The 19260-nt window shown below is 45.6% G+C and overlaps 1 protein-coding gene across 1 annotated transcript; it reads left to right on the top strand.

Moving 5' to 3' along the window:
- The first annotated feature begins 2958 nt into the window (after nt 1–2958).
- LOC120933367 (RING finger protein 11-like) lies at nt 2959–18195 on the top strand. Its single transcript, XM_040346557.1, has 3 exons — nt 2959–3193; nt 10969–11138; nt 17816–18195. The coding sequence occupies exons 1-3, from the start codon at nt 3095–3097 to the stop codon at nt 17985–17987; spliced, it is 441 nt and encodes a 146-aa protein (XP_040202491.1). The 5' UTR covers nt 2959–3094; the 3' UTR covers nt 17988–18195.
- Nucleotides 18196–19260: the final 1065 nt, after the last annotated feature.

Raw genomic sequence — 19260 nt, 5'->3', positions numbered from 1 at the left:
GGGTGATTAGGGTGTGCCTGGGCACACCTGGCACACCTATGTGGATATGTGAAATTAAAGACTCAGCCGGGGCTCCAGCCAAGCCTCTCCCCAGCGGGTTTCACTCCGCCCAGAGCTTAATCATGGGGATGATTAAGCTCCAGGGCCAAAGTGAACCGTGTTGAGGGAGTGGCTTGGCGTGAGCCCAGGCTGAGGCCATCATTTTACATAGCCACAGGGTCTTGCAGTGATGTGCGGCACATAGGACCTTGTTTGTCTGTTGTATCATTGGAGCTGGGATAAGCCCCGTCCTTGCCAGCACTCCCAGCAGTGTACTACAGGAGAGGAGCCGGCTGCAGCCTTGAGCGGCACCCAACGCTGTATCCTGGCCTAGGCCAACAAGGCCCAGGCCTAGGGCAGCACTTTACAGGGGGGCTGCACGGAAAGACTCCCTGCCGGCTTGCGCTACATTGTTGGTGTAAGGCAAGCTGCTTCTAATTTTGACTGTCCTATCATCCTGGACCACAAACCTTTCTCACTGTGCTAAATGTTTTCTGCTGCACCATTTGCATGGTTATATCTTCTTAGTCCTCTCCATCAAATTATCAGAAATTTGTGCTTAAAGTAGAACTATAGGCAACACTTTTTTCTTCATTTTGGATAGAGTATGGGAGGGTTATAGCCCCTGTCAGTTTATTTTTTACCATTCCATTCCCATTACAGAGATTTCACTCCCTGCCCCATAGCCAAACAGGAGGTGAGAGGAAACCTATGCAAATTAAGGGAATCCTCCCCAGGCCCTAAGAACTCTGTCTCTACTCGATAATTTCAGGGTGGGTCTTAAACAGAAAGGGGTGTGGCCTTGACAGGAATGGGTGGGTCATATGTAAATTAGGGGGTGCATGAGTTTAGTCAGGCCTAGGGCAGCACAAAACCTAAATACACTACTGGCGGCACGCTCTATCTGTTGTCTGGTAACACTCACTGCACTGTATCTATAGAAGAGCAGTGTTATTACCCTAGAACAGGGGTCGCCAAACTTTCTAAACAAAGGGCCAGTTTACTGTCCTTCAGGCTTTAGGGGGGCCGGGCTGTGGCTGGTGGGAGTAGAAAATGCCATCCTGTCAATGGGGGTAAGCAATACCCATTGGTTTTAATAGGAGGGATTAGTGCCCCATTGTTGGCGTCAGTGGTAGGCATAGCACCCCATTGTTGGTGTCATTGGGAGGAATGTTGCCCCAAAGGCCAAATAAAGGCAAGCAAAGGGGCCACATTTTCCCCTGGGCCACAGTACGGAGACCACTGCCCTAGAACAAGAAGTATGTTAGGACTACTAACTCCTTTACCCTCTACATCTCCATGACATAAAGGGGAATTATTTTGTAGCTCGTAGAAGTTTGCTGGGAAAACTGATAGCATACCAATGTAATCATCCGTGAGCTAGACCCGGCGCATCACGGATCGCGGTAAATTGCCGCTGATAGTGGCCGTTTACCACGTGATCGCTCCGTCAAATGACGGAGCGATCACTTGTAAACAAACCGGCGTCATGTGATGATGCCGGTTCCTCCCTCCCCTCTCTATACCGATCGGTACAGTGTGAGAGGAGAGGGGGGAGAGCGGAAGCAGCAGCAGCACTGTGGGCTGAATCTGTGACAAATGAAGTCACAGATCCAGCCATCCATCCTTCCCTGCACAATACTCTGCAATACCACCAATACTCTGCAATACCCCCAATACTCTGCAATTCCCCCAATACTCTGCAATACCCCCAATACTCTGCAATTCCCCCAATACTCTGCAATTCCCCCAATACTCTGCGATACCCCCAATACTCTGCAATACCCCCAATACTCCGCAATACCTCAATACTCTGCAATACCCCAATACTCCGCAATACCCTGCAATATTCCAATACCTTGCAATATGTCGCCTATGGGGATTTTTAAGTAGCGAAGTTTGGCGCCATTCCACGAGCATGTAGAATTTTGAAGGGTGACATGTTGGTTATCTATTTACTCGGCGTAACTTCATCTTTCATATTATGCAAAAACATTGGGCTAACTTTACTGTTTTTCTTTTTTTTTTAAGCACAAAACCGTTTTTTTTTTTACGCGTTCAAAAAATTGCTGCAAAAATACTGTGCGAGATAAAAAGTTGTAATGGATGCCATTGTATTCTCTAGGGTCTTTGCTAAAAAAGCATATATAATGTTTTGGGGTTCTATGTAATTTTCTAGCAAATACATGATGATTTTTACATGTAGGAGAGAAATGTCAGAATTGGCCTTGGTGTTCCAGAACACCTGATGGTGCTCCCTGCATGTTGGGCCTCTCTATGTGGCCACGCTGTGTAAAAGTCTCACACATGTGGTATCGCCATACTCAGGAGGAATAGCAGAATGTGTTTTGGGGTGTAATTTGTGGCATGCATATGCTGTGTGTGAGAAATAACCTGCTAATATGACAGAAACGAGAATTTATTTTTTATTTTTACAGAATTTTCAGTCTTTTTTCCTTTATAGTGCAAAAAATAAAAAACCCAGAGGTGATCAAATACCACCAAAAGAAAGCTCTATTTGTGTGAAAAAAAGGACAAAAATTTCAGACGGGTACAATGTTGTATGACTGAGTAATTGTCATTCAAATTGGGAGAGCACCGAAAGCTGAAAATGTATCTGGTTAGGAAGGGGGTTTAAGTGCCCAGTGGTCAAGTGGTTAATATTTAATAATAAATATTTCACTTACATTGTAATTTTAAAAATTTTCAACTATAAACATTTTTTATAAACATATTTTAAAAATAATGTGAATATTTTATTTAATATCACTTTATTATGAATAATGATTGTATATTACACCCAGACAACACAGGGATTTACTTCCGGAAATGTTTCTCTCCAGCAGGCCACAATGTAACTGAATGAGACTTAGTGCACCACGTGACACACACCGCACCGTCGCTCTCTCGCGGGGAGACGTCACGTGATGAGAAGACGCCAGGGGATGCTGGGAGTTGTAGTTTTTAGCGCTGCGACTTCCGGGAACGAGCAAGAGTAAACAGCCCGAGCTGGAGGGGAATCCGGGGGCGACAGCTGGATCCCCGGCGGTGGGGGATGGGGAACTGCCTGTCATCCCAGTCCGCTGATGACCTGTCCCTGCTGAATGATTCTGATGGGGCCAGCCTGCCCGGGGAGCCCCCCCCGCCCTACCAGGTGACCGACTGCATTGTGTGTGTATACCCTGTATACTGACACCTCCTACCTGTATATACACCTCTATATATACCGATCCCTGTATACTGACACCTCCTACCTGTATATACACCTCTATATATACCGATCCCTGTATACTGACAGCTCTTACCTGTATATACACCTCCTATATATACCGATCCCTGTACTCTGACATCTCTTACCTGTATATACCGGTACACCTCTATATATACCGATCCCTGTATACTGACACCTCCTACCTGTATATACACCTCTATATATACCGATCCCTGTATACTGACACCTTCTACCTGTATATACACCTCTATATATACCGATCCCTGTATACTGACACCTTCTACCTGTATATACACCTCTATATATACCGATCCCTGTATACTGACACCTCCTACCTGTATATACACCTCTATATATACATACCAATCCCTGTATACTGACACCTCCTACCTGTATATACACCTCTATATATACCGATCCCTGTATACTCACACCTCCTACCTGTGTATATATACACCGATCCCCTTATACTGACACCTCCTACCTGTATATATACTGATCCCTGTATACTGACACCTCCTACCTGTATATACACCTCTATATATACCGATCCCTGTATACTGACACCTCCTACCTGTGTATATATACTGATCCCTGTATACTGACACCTCCTACCTGTATATACACCTCTATATATACCGATCCCTGTATACTCACACCTTCTACCTGTGTATATATACTGATCCCCGTATACTGACAACGCCTACCTGTATATACACTGATCACTGTACTGACACCTCCTACCTGTATATACACCTCTCTCTCTCTCTATATCTATATCTATATATATATATATATATATACCGATTCCTGTATATAATACACCTCTATATATACCGATCCCTGTATACTGACACCTCCTACCTGTATATACACCTCTATATATACCGATCCCTGTATACTGACACCTCCTACCTGTATATACACCTCTCTCTCTCTCTATATCTATATCTATATATATATATATATATATACCGATTCCTGTATATAATACACCTCTATATATACCGATCCCTGTATACTGACACCTCCTACCTGTATATACACCTCTATATATACCGATCCCTGTATACTGACACCTCCTACCTGTATATACACCTCTATATATACCGATCCCTGTATACTGACAGCTCTTACCTGTATATACACCTCCTATATATACCGATCCCTGTACTCTGACATCTCTTACCTGTATATACCGGTACACCTCTATATATACCGATCCCTGTATACTGACACCTCCTACCTGTATATACACCTCTATATATACCGATCCCTGTATACTGACACCTTCTACCTGTATATACACCTCTATATATACCGATCCCTGTATACTGACACCTTCTACCTGTATATACACCTCTATATATACCGATCCCTGTATACTGACACCTTCTACCTGTATATACACCTCTATATATACCGATCCCTGTATACTGACACCTCCTACCTGTATATACACCTCTATATATATATATATATATATACCAATCCCTGTATACTGACACCTCCTACCTGTATATACACCTCTATATATACCGATCCCTGTATACTCACACCTCCTACCTGTGTATATATACACCGATCCCCTTATACTGACACCTCCTACCTGTATATATACTGATCCCTGTATACTGACACCTCCTACCTGTATATACACCTCTATATATACCGATCCCTGTATACTGACACCTCCTACCTGTGTATATATACTGATCCCTGTATACTGACACCTCCTACCTGTATATACACCTCTATATATACCGATCCCTGTATACTGACACCTTCTACCTGTATATACACCTCTATATATACCGATCCCTGTATACTGACACCTCCTACCTGTATATACACCTCTATATATACCGATCCCTGTATACTCACACCTCCTACCTGTGTATATATACACCGATCCCCTTATACTGACACCTCCTACCTGTGTATATATACTGATCCCTGTATACTGACACCTCCTACCTGTATATACACCTCTATATATACCGATCCCTGTATACTCACACCTCCTACCTGTGTATATATACACCGATCCCCTTATACTGACACCTCCTACCTGTATATATACTGATCCCTGTATACTGACACCTTCTACCTGTATATACACCTCTATATATACCGATCCCTGTATACTCACACCTCCTACCTGTATTTATACTGATCCCTGTATACTGACAACGCCTACCTGTATATACACCTCTATATATACTGATCCCTGTATACTGACACCTCCTACCTGTATATACACCTCTATATATACCGATCCCTGTATACTCACACCTCCTACCTGTGTATATATACACCGATCCCCTTATACTGACACCTCCTACCTGTATATATACTGATCCCTGTATACTGACACCTTCTACCTGTATATACACCTCTATATATACCGATCCCTGTATACTCACACCTCCTACCTGTATTTATACTGATCCCTGTATACTGACAACGCCTACCTGTATATACACCTCTATATATACTGATCACTGTATACTGACACCTCCTACCTGTATATACAACTCTCTATCAATATATATATATATATATACACATATATACACCGATCCCTGTATACTCACACCTCCTACCTGTATATACACCTCTATATATACCGATCCCCTTATACTGACACCTCCTACCTGTATATACACCTCTATATATACCGATCCCCTTATACTGACACCTCCTACCTGTATATACACCTCTATATATACCGATCCCCTTATACTGACACCTCCTACCTGTATATACACCTCTATATATACCGATCCCTGTATACTGACACCTCCTACCTGTATATTCACCTCTATATATACCGATCCCTGTATACTGACACCTCCTACCTATATATACACCTCTATATATACCGATCCCTGTATACTGACACCTCCTACCTGTATATACACCTCTATATATACTGATCCCTGTATACTGACACCTCCTACCTGTATATATACCGATCCCTGTATACTGACACCTCCTACCTATATATACACCTCTATATATACCGATCCCTGTATACTCACACCTCCTACCTGTGTATATATACACCGATCCCCTTATACTGACACCTCCTACCTGTATATATACTGATCCCTGTATACTGACACCTCCTACCTGTATATACACCTCTATATATACCGATCCCTGTATACTGACACCTCCTACCTGTGTATATATACTGATCCCTGTATACTGACACCTCCTACCTGTATATACACCTCTATATATACCGATCCCTGTATACTGACACCTTCTACCTGTGTATATATACTGATCCCCGTATACTGACAACGCCTACCTGTATATACACTGATCACTGTACTGACACCTCCTACCTGTATATACACATCTATATCTATATCTATCTATATATATATATATATATATATATATATATATATATATATATATATATATATATATATATATATATATATATATATATATATATATATATATATATATATATACATACCGATTCCTGTATATAATACACCTCTATATATACCGATCCCTGTAAACTGACACCTCCTACCTGTATATACCCCTCTATATATACCGATCCCTGTATACTCACACCTCCTACCTGTATTTATACTGATCCCTGTATACTGACAACGCCTACCTGTATATACACCTCTATATATACTGATCACTGTATACTGACACCTCCTACCTGTATATACAACTCTCTATCTATATATATATATACACATATATACACCGATCCCTGTATACTCACACCTCCTACCTGTATATAATACACCTCTATATATACCTATCCCTGTAAACTGACACCTCCTACCTGTATATACACCTCTATATATACCGATCCCCTTATACTGACACCTCCTACCTGTATATACACCTCTATATATACCGATCCCCTTATACTGACACCTCCTACCTGTATATACACCTCTATATATACCGATCCCCTTATACTGACACCTCCTACCTGTATATACACCTCTATATATACCGATCCCTGTATACTGGCACCTCCTACCTGTATATTCACCTCTATATATACCGATCCCTGTATACTGACACCTCCTACCTGTATATACACCTCTATATATACCGATCCCTGTATACTGGCACCTCCTACCTGTATATTCACCTCTATATATACCGATCCCTGTAAACTGACACCTCTATATATACCGATCCCTGTAAACTGACACCTCCTACCTGTATATACACCTCTATATATACCGATCCCTGTATATTGACACCTCCTACCTGTGTATATATACCGATCCCCGTATACTGACACCTCCTACCTGTATATATACTGATCCCCGTATACTGACAACGCCTACCTCTATATACACCGGTCACTGTATACTGACACCGCCTACCTGTATATACACTGATCCTTGTATACTGACACCTCCTACCTGTATATACACCTCTATATATACCGATCCCTGTATACTGACACCTCCTACCTGTATATACACCTCTATATATACCGATCCCTGTATACTGACACCTCCTACCTGTATATACACCTCTATATATACCGATCCCTGTATACTGACACCTCCTACCTGTATATAATACATTTCTATATATACCGATCCCTGTATACTGACACCTCCTACCTGTATATAATACACCTCTATATACACCGATCCCTGTATACTGACACCTCCTACCTGTATATGCACCTCTATATATACCGATCCCTGTATACTGACACCTCCTACCTGTATATAATACATTTCTATATATACCGATCCCTGTATACTGACACCTCCTACCTGTATATAATACACCTCTATATACACCGCTCCCTGTATACTGACACCTCCTACCTGTATATACACCTCTATATACACCGATCCCTGTATACTGACACCTCCTACCTGTATATACACCTCTATATATACCGATCCCTGTATACTGACACCTCCTACCTGTATATGCACCTCTATATATACCGCTCCCTGTATACTGACACCTCCTACCTGTATATACACCTCCTATATACACCGATCCCTGTATACTGACACCTCCTACCTGTATATACACCTCTATATATACCAATTGAGGATGAGCTCTGGCGTGTTCGCATAGAACACATGCAGAGCCCGCCAGGAAGTGAGCACGGCGCTGCGCTAATAACAGCCAGGGAGACATTTCACGATCCCCGCAGCCGAGCATCGGGACAATGTCTCCCTGGCTGTGATTAGCACAGCGCCGTGCTCACTTCCTGGCGAGCTCTGCACGTGGACTGTGCGAACACGCCAGAGCTCATCCTTAATACCGATCCCTGTATACTGACACCTCCTACCTGTATATACACCTCTATATATACTGATCCCTGTATATTGACACCTCCTACCTGTATATACACCTCTATATATACCGATCCCTGTATACTGACACCTCCTACCTGTATATACACCTCTATATATACCGATCCCTGTATACTGACACCTCCTACCTGTATATACACCTCTATATATACCGATCCCTGTATACTGACACCTCCTATCTGTATATACACCTCTATATATACCGATCCCTGTATACTGACACCTCCTACCTGTATATACACCTCTATATATACCGATCCCTGTATACTGACACCTCCTACCTGTATATACACCGATCCCTGTATACTGACACCTCCTACCTGTATATATACCGATCCCTGTATACTGACACCTCCTACCTATATATACACCTCTATATATACCGATCCCTGTATACTGACACCTCCTACCTGTATATACACCTCTATATATACCGATCCCTGTATACTGACACCTCCTACCTGTATATACACCGATCCCTGTATACTGACACCTCCTACCTGTATATATACCGATCCCTGTATACTGACACCTCCTACCTGTATATATACCGATCCCTGTATACTGACACCTCCTACCTATATATACACCTCTATATATACCGATCCCTGTATACTGACACCTCCTACCTGTATATACACCTCTATATATACTGATCCCTGTATACTGACACCTTCTACCTGTATATATACCGATCCCTGTATACTGACACCTCCTACCTGTATATATACCGATCCCTGTATACTGACACCTCCTACCTGTATATATACCGATCCCTGTATACTGACACCTCCTACCTATATATACACCTCTATATATACCGATCCCTATATACTGACACCTCCTACCTGTGTGTGTGTGTGTGTGTGTCTATCTATCTATCTATCTATCTATCTATCTATCTATCTATCCCTGTTTACACACCTCTATATACACTGCTCCCCGTATACACCAGCATTCTCCAGTTTTGGTAAATCGGCCCCAATGTGTCTGTAGCATTAACGTCTTTTGATGCCCCCTGTAACGTTGGCGCTCGTCTGTAGAAGAGCTGAGAACCCGTCTTCTGTGCTGAGCTGTTTTTTTGTGCATCCAACTCGGAGCTGCGTGCAGGCAGCCCATTGAAGTGGATGCAGGCACAGCAGCTGCACAGACACAGTCCCATGTCAAAATGTATCACGCGGGTGTACATATCCGATCACAGACACTGCATTCGGATCTGTGCATTTCCTCCTACCACAACCTGTTGATCCATTAAATAGTTGCAGGCAATGTGAAGCAAGTTGTTTGTATTGTAGTCTCAGCACCCCTTGCTATACCCTCTCAAAACCTCTCCTCGATATTTACATTAGAGGCTGATAAGGCTGTCCAGTCACTGCTGGAAGTAGGAGCAGCAGGAAGGGGATCTGCTGAGTCCCAGTTTAGAGGGAAAGCTGAGAGCTGCAGAGTTAGGACTCTTGCACACGGTTTTACATTAAACAGTATGGGCCAGATTCACGTAGAATCGCGTCGGCGTAACGTATCCTAGATACGTTACACCGCCACAATTTTTCATCGCAAGTGCCTGATTCACAAAGCACTTGCGATGAAAACCTACGCCGGCGGCCTCCGGCGCAAGGCGGGCCAATTCAAATGGGCGTGTGCCATTTAAATTAGGCGCGCTCCCGCGCCGGACCTACCGCGCATGCTCCGTTTCCGAACTCCCGCCGTGCTTTGCGCGAAGTGACGTCATTTTTTTGAACGGCGACGCGCGTAGCGTAACTCCGTATTCCCGGACGGCTTACGCAAACGACGTTATTTTTTAAATTTCGACGCGGGAACGACGGCCATACTTTATACAGCACATACGTGTGCTGTGTAAAGTTAAGGCACCAAAAAAACCTACTAACTTTGCGACGGGAAACTAGACTAGCGGCGACGTAGCGAACGCGGAAAACCGTCGGGGATCGCCGTAACTCCTAATTTGCATACCCGACGCTGGTTTACGATGCAAACTCCACCCAGCGGCGGCCGCGGTATTGCATCCTAAGATCTGACAGTGTAAAACAATTACACCTGTCGGATCTTAGGGATATCTATGCGTAACTGATTCTATGAATCAGTCGCATAGATAGGCCGTCGTATCTCTGTTTCTATCAGGAGAAACGCCGTCGTATCTCATTTGTGAATTTGGCCCTATGATCTTATAGAGAGAAATATGAGATAGAAAACTTTAAAGAAAAGCTGAGTGGGTTTTTTTCTCTGTGTACCTGTGATGCAGCATTCCACTCTTGTGGCAGGTTAGAGGTACTGCATGCTTTAGAGGAGTTTTCCACCATCTTGTCCTAATTTCTTTGTCCTGCTTTATTTCAGGAACGGGAGCCGGTGCCCGTTTACCACCCCACACCCAGCCAGACCCGTCTAGCCACCCAGCTGACTGAGGAGGAACAAGTGTGGATTGCGCAGAGGATGGGCCTAATTCAGCATTTACCGAAAGGCAGATATGACTCTGGATCTGAGCCCTCGGAGAAGAAGCTGAAAGAGTTAGTGTTATAAGCACGGGATCGCATGTTCTCATTGTCTCCTTATGAGCGTTAGACCCCTTTTCACGCTGAGGGCGTTTTGCAGGCGCTATAGCGTTAAAATAGCGACTGCAATCCGTCCTTAACCACTTAAGCCCCGGACCATTATGCAGCTAAAGGACCAGGCACCTTTTTGCCATTCGCTTTAACTGACAATTGCGCGGTCGTGCGACGTGGCTCCCCAACAAAATTGGCGTCCTTTTTTTCCCACAAATAGAGCTTTCTTTTGGTGGTATTTGATCACCTCTGCGGTTTTTATTTTTTGCGCTATAAACAAAAATAGAGCGACAATTTTGAAAAAAATGCAATATTTTTAACTTTTTGCTATAATAAATATCCCCAAAAAATTTATAAAAACATATTTTTTTCCTCAGTTTAGGCCGATACGTATGCTTCTACATATTTTTGGTTAAAAAAAATCGCAGTAAGCGTTTATTGATTGGTTTCCTCAAAATTTATAGCGTCTACCAAATAGGGGATAGTTTTATTGCATTTTTATTAATTTTGATTTTTCTAGTAATGGCGGCGATCAGCGTTTTTATCGTGACTGCGACATTATGGCGGACACTTTTGACACTATTTTGGGACCATTGTCATTTTTACAGCGAACAGTGCTATAAAAATGCACTGGTTACTGTAAAAATGACAATGGCACTGAAGGGGTTAACCAGGAGGGGGCGCTGTAGGGTTAAGTGTGCCCTAAGGGAGTGATCCTTACTGGCACAGGCTGTGCGTGTGATGTCACTGATCGTCGTTCCCTATGACAGGGAACAGACGATCAGTGACAGGCTCACTAGGAAGCACGGGGAGATGTTTGTTTACACTTACCTGTCCCCGTTCTTCCTCTCTGTGACCCGATCGCAGGACACCGGCGGCGATCAGGTCCGCCTATCCCGCGGGGACGGTCACAGAGCTGAGGACCGGGGGTTGCGAGCTAGCCCCCCCCAAGGCTGGGCTCTTATAGGGGACGTACATGTACGCCCTTGTGCCCAGCCGTGCCATTCTGCAGATGTATATCTGCGTGCGGCGGTCCTCAAGCTGTTAAACAGCTGCTCTATTCCAGTGTGAAAGTCCGAGGGCTTTCACACTGGAGCGGTGCGCTGGCAGGACGTCAGAAAAAGTCCTGCCAGCAGCTTCTTTGGAGCGCACTAGGAGCGGTGAACTCGCCTCTCCTATTGCGCTTCTGCCCATTGAAAGCCATTACAGCGGCTCATTGCGGGCGGTTTTAACCCTTTCTCGGCTGCTAGCGGGGGGAGTTAAAGCGGAGCTCCACCCTAAAGTGGAACTCCCACTAATCGGAACCCTCCCCCCCTCCGGTGTAACATTTGACACCTTTCAGGGGGGGAGGGGGGTGCAGATACCTGTCTAAAGACAGGTATTTGCACCCACTTCCGGCCACACAGTCTCGGGTAAACTGCGGGCATGACGTCACCTCCCGTCCCCCCGTTGTGTTCTGGGAACACTCGGGTCCCAGTACACAGCGGGAGCCAATCGGCAGGCCTAGCGCGACTCGCGCATGCGCAGTAGGGAATCGGGCAGTGAAGCCAGAGCACTTCACTTCCTGGTTCCCTCACCGAGGATGGCGGAGGGGGCAGCAGAGTGACGCGCTATCGCTCGTCCTCTGCTGCGGACGGCGCTGGACTCCAGGACAGGTAAGTGTCCTAATGTTAAAAGTCAACAGCTGCAGTATCCTTGCTAAAGTCTTGTTTGTTATTTAAAAAAAAAAAAAATTATACTTGCCTGCTCTGTGTAATGGTTTTGCACAGAGCAGCCCGGATCCTCCTCTTCTCAGGTCCCCAGCCGGCACTCCTGGCTCCTGCCGGGTGCTCCCACAGCAAGCAGCTTCCTCTGGGGGCACCCAAGCAGGTGCACTTCGGAGCCGTGGCTCTGTGTGTCAATTTACACATGGAGCTGTGGCTCTGTCCTACCCCCCTCCATCTCCTGATTGGCTCACTGGTTGTCAATCAGAAGTGCGAGTCCGCGAAGAGACAAGGATCTCATGGACATCGCTGGATTGAGAGGGGGCTTGGGTAAGTATTAGAGGGGCTACTGCACACAGGTTTTTTTTACCTTCATGGTTTTTAAAGTCAGCAGCTACAAACACTGTAGCTGCTGTCTTTTAACAAGGATATACCGTATTTATCAGCGTATACCGCGCACTTTTTTGCCCTGAAAATCAGGGCAAAATCGTGGGTGCGCGATATACGCCGATACCCGCGCCGAGTTTGAACCACTGCGACAGCATATACCGAGCGCAGTACACTCGGGTATAGCCTAGTTGGGCAGGCTAGGCTCATCTCGCGGTCACGTCCTGGACGCACAGGACGTGACCGCGAGAGGAGCCGAGCCTGCCCGACTATACCCGAGTGTACTGCGCTCGGTATATGCCAGTGCAGTGGTTCAAACTCAGCGCGGGGAGGACACCGCAGAAGGACGCCGGACCCGACGAGGAGGACACCACCGAATTCATTTTATACAGGAATGCGGGTCCACTTTAGGGGTGCGCGCTATACGCCGAAGCGTGCAAATTACCCGATAAATACGGTATACCTGTCCTCGCCCGCAATGTTGCCCCGCGGAGGCCGATCCTGGCGCCGCCATCCTCACTAAGGGAAACGGACAGTGAAGCCTTGCGGCTTCACTGCCCGTTTCCTACTGCGCATGCGCGAGTCTCGCGGCGCTGTATGAATGGGCGGCTGCTCTCTGGGATACAGTTCCCAGAAGGCATATGCACGTGTGTGTGTGTGTGTGTGTGTGTGTGTGTGTGTGTGTGTGTGTATATATGTGTATGTATATGTGTGTATATATATATATATATATATATATATATATATATATATATATATATATATATATATATATAATTTTTTTCAAAATGCTGCTTACCATATTTGTCAGCGGCCAATACGCGTGAAAACGCGTGCTTTTATGGCATCGCTACCTTGCTGAAACTTACAGGATCTCGGCTGACAAGGGAGCAATGATGGACTGAAACTTTGGTGGTCTGGCCAATGAGGAAGCGATTCCGTAGTAATAGGCTCTTTTAGTAATCTCTTTCTACTCCCTCTTCTTTTTTTTTTTTTTTTAGCAATCCCATCACTGGCGAGCTGCCTCCGGCGACAGGATTGCTGGAGTGACATGGGTCTTTGGGTTATCTAATAGCATTATTCAAAGTAATCTGCTTTCAGTAGCATGAGCTCTGCACCTAGCGGCTTACACCAAGGAAAGGAACAATTGCTACCAGTCTTAAAGGGTAACTCCACTTTCGTGAGGGGAAAAAATTGGCAAATAAAGAAAAAACAATATAGCGTATACAATTGCAACAAAAGTCATATTGTAGTTGAATGTTATTAAAAATAACCTTTCCTTTTCAATCTGCAGCTCTGTCATTTTCTGAAAATGCAATGTAATATGGCTACCTGGAGGTGTTCTGTACACAGAACGTGTACCAGTAATGCCAACCTACCAGATTGAAATTTACTGGCGCAGCCACGTTTTTACTGACATTTCACAAAAGTTACTAAATTACATTTTTAGGTGCAAATTTCAGTATTTAGGCTACAAAAAAGTACACTAGGCAAATGGCATCCCCATCTGCCACCAACAACCCCTGCCTTCACCCCCCTCTGCGGTGCCACAATCTCCCCCTGCCTCCAATGACCCCCTGCTTTCAATCACCCCCCGCCTCCATCGTCCCCTGTCTCCATCCCCACCCTCTGCGATGCCACCATCCCCCTCTGCGGTGCCACCAACACCACCTGCCTTCAATCTCCCCCAAGCCCCCTGCCTCCATTGTTCCCTGCCACTATCCCCCTCTGCTGTGCCACCAACACCCCCTGCCTTCAATCTCCCCCAGGCCCCCTGCCTCCATTGTTTCCTGCCACCATCCCCCTCTGCGGTGCCACCAACACCACCTGCCTTCAATCTCCCCCAGGCCCCCTGCCTCCATTGTTCCCTGCCACCATCCCCCTCTGCGGTGCCACCAACACCACCTGCCTTCAATCTCCCCCAGGCCCCCTGCCTCCATTGTTCTCTGCCACCATCCCCCTCTGCGGTGCCTCCAATCACCCCCTGCCCCCACCCCCCTCTGCGGTGCCACCGCAGCCACCATCACCCCCTGCCTCCAATCTCCATGCGTAGTTCCAAGCCGAACCGATCTCGGCTATTTTTACTGGCACATTTCGGCAACCACGGACATTTACGAACGGGGGAAAAAGTGACCGTTTTTACGAACTGTCCGTAAAAATACAGACGGTTGGCAACACTGATGTGTACTGACCACCCCCCAGAAACATAATTTCCTGCTTGTGTGATTGGCTCACTGATTTTCTCAGAAGTCTGCACTAAGATTTGGTAAGATACTTCTAATAGGAACATGTCTAAAGGGATGCAGGCCCAGCAGCTTTCCTTATTAGTGCCCTATGGGGGGTGGGGGATGGGGGGGGGGGACAAAACAAAAGAACAGTTGTTAGGTGGAGGCAGGGTAGGCTTCACCAAAGAAAAAAGTTTTCAGGGATTGCCTAAAAGTAGATAGATTTGGAAATAGTCTGACAGATTGGGGTAGGGTATTCCATAGGATGGGAGAGGCTCGAGAGAAATCCTGGAGGCGAATATGGGAGGAAGTGATAAGGGAGCTAGAGAGCAGGAGGTTTTGGGAGGAACGAAGTGGAGGATTAGGTTGGTATGTTTAGACTAGGCTAGTGATGTATCTTTATGATTTACTGCTGCTCAGGGGCTCTGGTCTTCAGCAAAATGGTAGCCTTCAGCAAGAAGAAACAGGAACAATGCTAGAGGAAATTTGCAGCACATACAACATTTGGTAGCTTCATATTTAATGTGAAATGCATCTTCTTTGCTAAAGAACATTCTTTTTGTATTACATTGTGATGGGTAAAGTTCCACTTGAAATTAAATAATAAAACTGTATTTAAAAAAACATAAAAACTAACAAAATAACACAACAAACCTTTTACCTGAACTCTTTTTTTTTTTTTTTTTTTTACTTCAGCCAAAATTCGAAAAATAGCTTTAGATACACTAACCGGTTAACGACCGACTCCTGCGCATATACGTCGTCAGAATGGCACAGCTGGGCAGAGTAACGTATATTTCCGTCACTTTAAAATTTCCGGCGAGCTCCGTGCCCGCGGGACCCGCCGATTCGATGTCCGCCGCTGTCCCGAGATCAGGTAACAGAGCTGCAGAACGGGGAGAGGCAAGTGTAAACATGCCTCTCCCCGTTCTGCCTAGTGACACCGACGCTGATCGTCTGCTCCCTCTCATCGGGAGCAGCCATCAGTGACGTGTCACTCGTAGCCACGCCCCCTAACAGTTAGAATCACTCTCTAGGACACACTTGACTCCTTCAGTGCCACCTAGTTTTCACAGGAATCAGTGCATTTTTATAGCACTTATCGCTGTAAAAATGACAATGGTCCCAAAAATGTGTCAAAAGTGTACGATGTGTCTGCCATAAAGTCGCAGTCACAATAAAAATCGCAGATCGCCGCCAAGACTAGTAACAAAAACAATTATTAAAATGCCATAAATCTATCCTCTATTTTGTAGACGCTAAGGGCCAGATTCACAGACAAATACGTTGCTCCCCCGCGGCGTAACGTATCTGATTTACGTTACACCGCCGCAGGTTTACAGCGTAAGTGCCTGATTCACAAAGCTCTTACCTGTAAACTTGTGGCGGTGTAACGTAAATCCGCTCGGCGCAAGCCCGCCTAATTCAAATGGGGCGGGCACCATTTAAATTAGGCGCGTTCCCGCGCCGAACGTTCTGCGCATGCTCCGTGTTAAAATTTCCCGACGTGCTTTGCGCGAAATTACAGCGCCCCGACGTTTTTTTGAACGGCGACGTGCGTTATGGCGTTTCGTATTCTCGGACGTCTTACGCCAAAAAAAATCGAAATTCGACGCAGGAACGACGGCCATACTTTAACATGGCTGATCTAAAGATAAGCCATGTTAAAGCACGTGTAACTTTGCGATGGGAAAAACCGACTAGCGACGACGTACGAGATTGCAACGAACGCGCGGATCTTCGTGGATCGCCGTAGCTAGTCATTTGCATATTCTACGCCGACCGCAATGGAATCGCCACCTAGCGGCCGGCCTAGAATTGCATCCTAAGATCCGACTGTGTAAGTCAATTACACCTGTCGGATCTTAGGGCCATCTATGCGTAACCGATTCTATGAATCAGCCGCATAGTTAGGACAGGCGGATCACAGAGATACGACGGCGTATCAGGAGATGATCAATTTCCACCAAAAGAAAGCTCTATTTGTGGGGGGGGAAAAAGGACGTAATTTTTTTTTGTTTGGGAGCCACGTCGCACGACTGCGCAATTGTCTGTTAAATTGACGCAGTGCCGAATCGCAAAAAAGTCCTCTGGTCTTTGGCCAGCCAAATGATCCGTGGCTTAAGTGGCTAATAAAGCAAAGGGGGAAAAAAATATGCAGATGGCGGTCATATTAGTGCAGATCAGTACCGTTTGTCTACCTAAAGTGGGGGGGGGTTGTAAAGTCTCGTATTCTAATGCCCATGCATGCAGGGTTTATGTCTGTGTTGTTAGTAATACAGTGAATCATCACGTTTTTTTATTCTCTTCTGATTTGTCTGTGCAGGTGCGTGATCTGTATGCTGGACTTTGTCACCGGGGATCCAATACGCTTCCTGCCTTGTATGCACATTTACCATATGGAATGTATAGATGACTGGCTTATGCGCTCCTTCACATGTCCATCATGCATGGAGCCTGTGGATGCTGCACTGCTGTCCTCCTACGAGACAAACTGATTGGAAAGGGGGACACCCTGGATGTGCCGACACCATGGCTTCTGTCGATCAAGGACTTTGGAAAAGGCTCGTTGACACCTGCTGGCCAAAACCTGTATAAGAATGGTTTGCTGGTTAGAAATAGATGAAGTGCTGCTGCTATAAAGTCATGTGAACTACCTTTCCAGAGTCACCGGATGGAAGAATATCAATTAAAAGATAAAAAAAACCTCCATCATTTTTCTCATCTCGTTCAGCTCCGCATTCTGGTCTTCACCAATCTAGACACTTCCATGCAAGCTTTGTTTGCTCTTCCTAATGAGAAGACTTTTTTTTCATTCTTTGATAACGGGGGTCAAAATGTCTCTTTATTAAGATATCAAATAGATCCCTGAGCAACTATAGAGACTGAGGTGTGTGCATGTGAACAAGGGCAAACTGCTGGCCAGTCTGGAGAGGTGCACACATTTTAGAAGGAATGACGGTTTGGTTGAGAAAGTACCACCTGCAATGGGTTGAGGTTCTCTTGTTCCTTAGACCGGAGAGAGACGCTACCTGCAATGGCTTGGGGTTCTCTTGTTCCTTAGACCGGAAAGAGACCCCACCTGCAATGGCTTGGGGTTCTCTTGTTCCTTAGACCGGAGAGAGACACCACCTGCAATGGGTTGGGGTTCTCTTGTTCCTTAGATCGGAGAAAGACACCACCTGCAATGGCTTGGGGTTCTCTTGTTCTTTAGACAGTAGATGGGCACCTCCTGCGATGGGTTGAGGTTTTCTTCTACCTTGGCAGTAGAGGACACCACCTGCGACCAGTTGGGGTTATCTTCTTCCTTGGACAGTAGAGCGACACCACCTGTGACGGTTGGGGTTATTTTCTTCCTTGGACAGTAGTGAGAGACCGCCTGCGACGGGTTGGGGTTATCTTCTACCCTGGACAGTAGCGAGACACCGCCTGCGATGGGTTGGGGTTATCTTCTTCCTTGGACAGTAGAGGATACCACCTGCGATGGGTTGGGGTTATCTTCTTCCTTGGACAGTAGAGGATACCACCTGCGATGGGTTGGGGTTATCTTCTTCCTTGGACAGTAGAGGACACCACCTGCGACAGGTTGGGGTTATCTTCTTCCTTGGACAGTAGAGCACACCACCTGCAACAGGTTGGGGTTATCTTCTACCTTGGACAGTAGAGGACACCACCTGCGATGGTTTGGGGTTATCTTCTACCTTGGACAGTAGAGGACACCACCTGCGACAGGTTGGGGTTATCTTCTACCTTGGACAGTAGAGAACACCA

Source organism: Rana temporaria, chromosome 3 (genome assembly GCF_905171775.1).
Source record: "Rana temporaria chromosome 3, aRanTem1.1, whole genome shotgun sequence".
Classification (NCBI taxonomy): Eukaryota; Metazoa; Chordata; class Amphibia; order Anura; family Ranidae; genus Rana; species Rana temporaria.
Note: the sequence above shows the minus strand (reverse complement) of the source record. Positions and strands in the feature narration are given on the sequence as shown.

Coding starts and splice junctions, on each gene's coding strand:
- LOC120933367 (XM_040346557.1), top strand. CDS start 3,095: ATGGGGAACTGCCTGTCATCCCAGTCCGCTGATGACCTGTCCCTGCTG. Junction 3,194..10,968: donor AGCCCCCCCCGCCCTACCAG/GTGACCGACTGC, acceptor GCTTTATTTCAG/GAACGGGAGCCGGTGCCCGT. Junction 11,139..17,815: donor TCGGAGAAGAAGCTGAAAGA/GTTAGTGTTATA, acceptor TTGTCTGTGCAG/GTGCGTGATCTGTATGCTGG.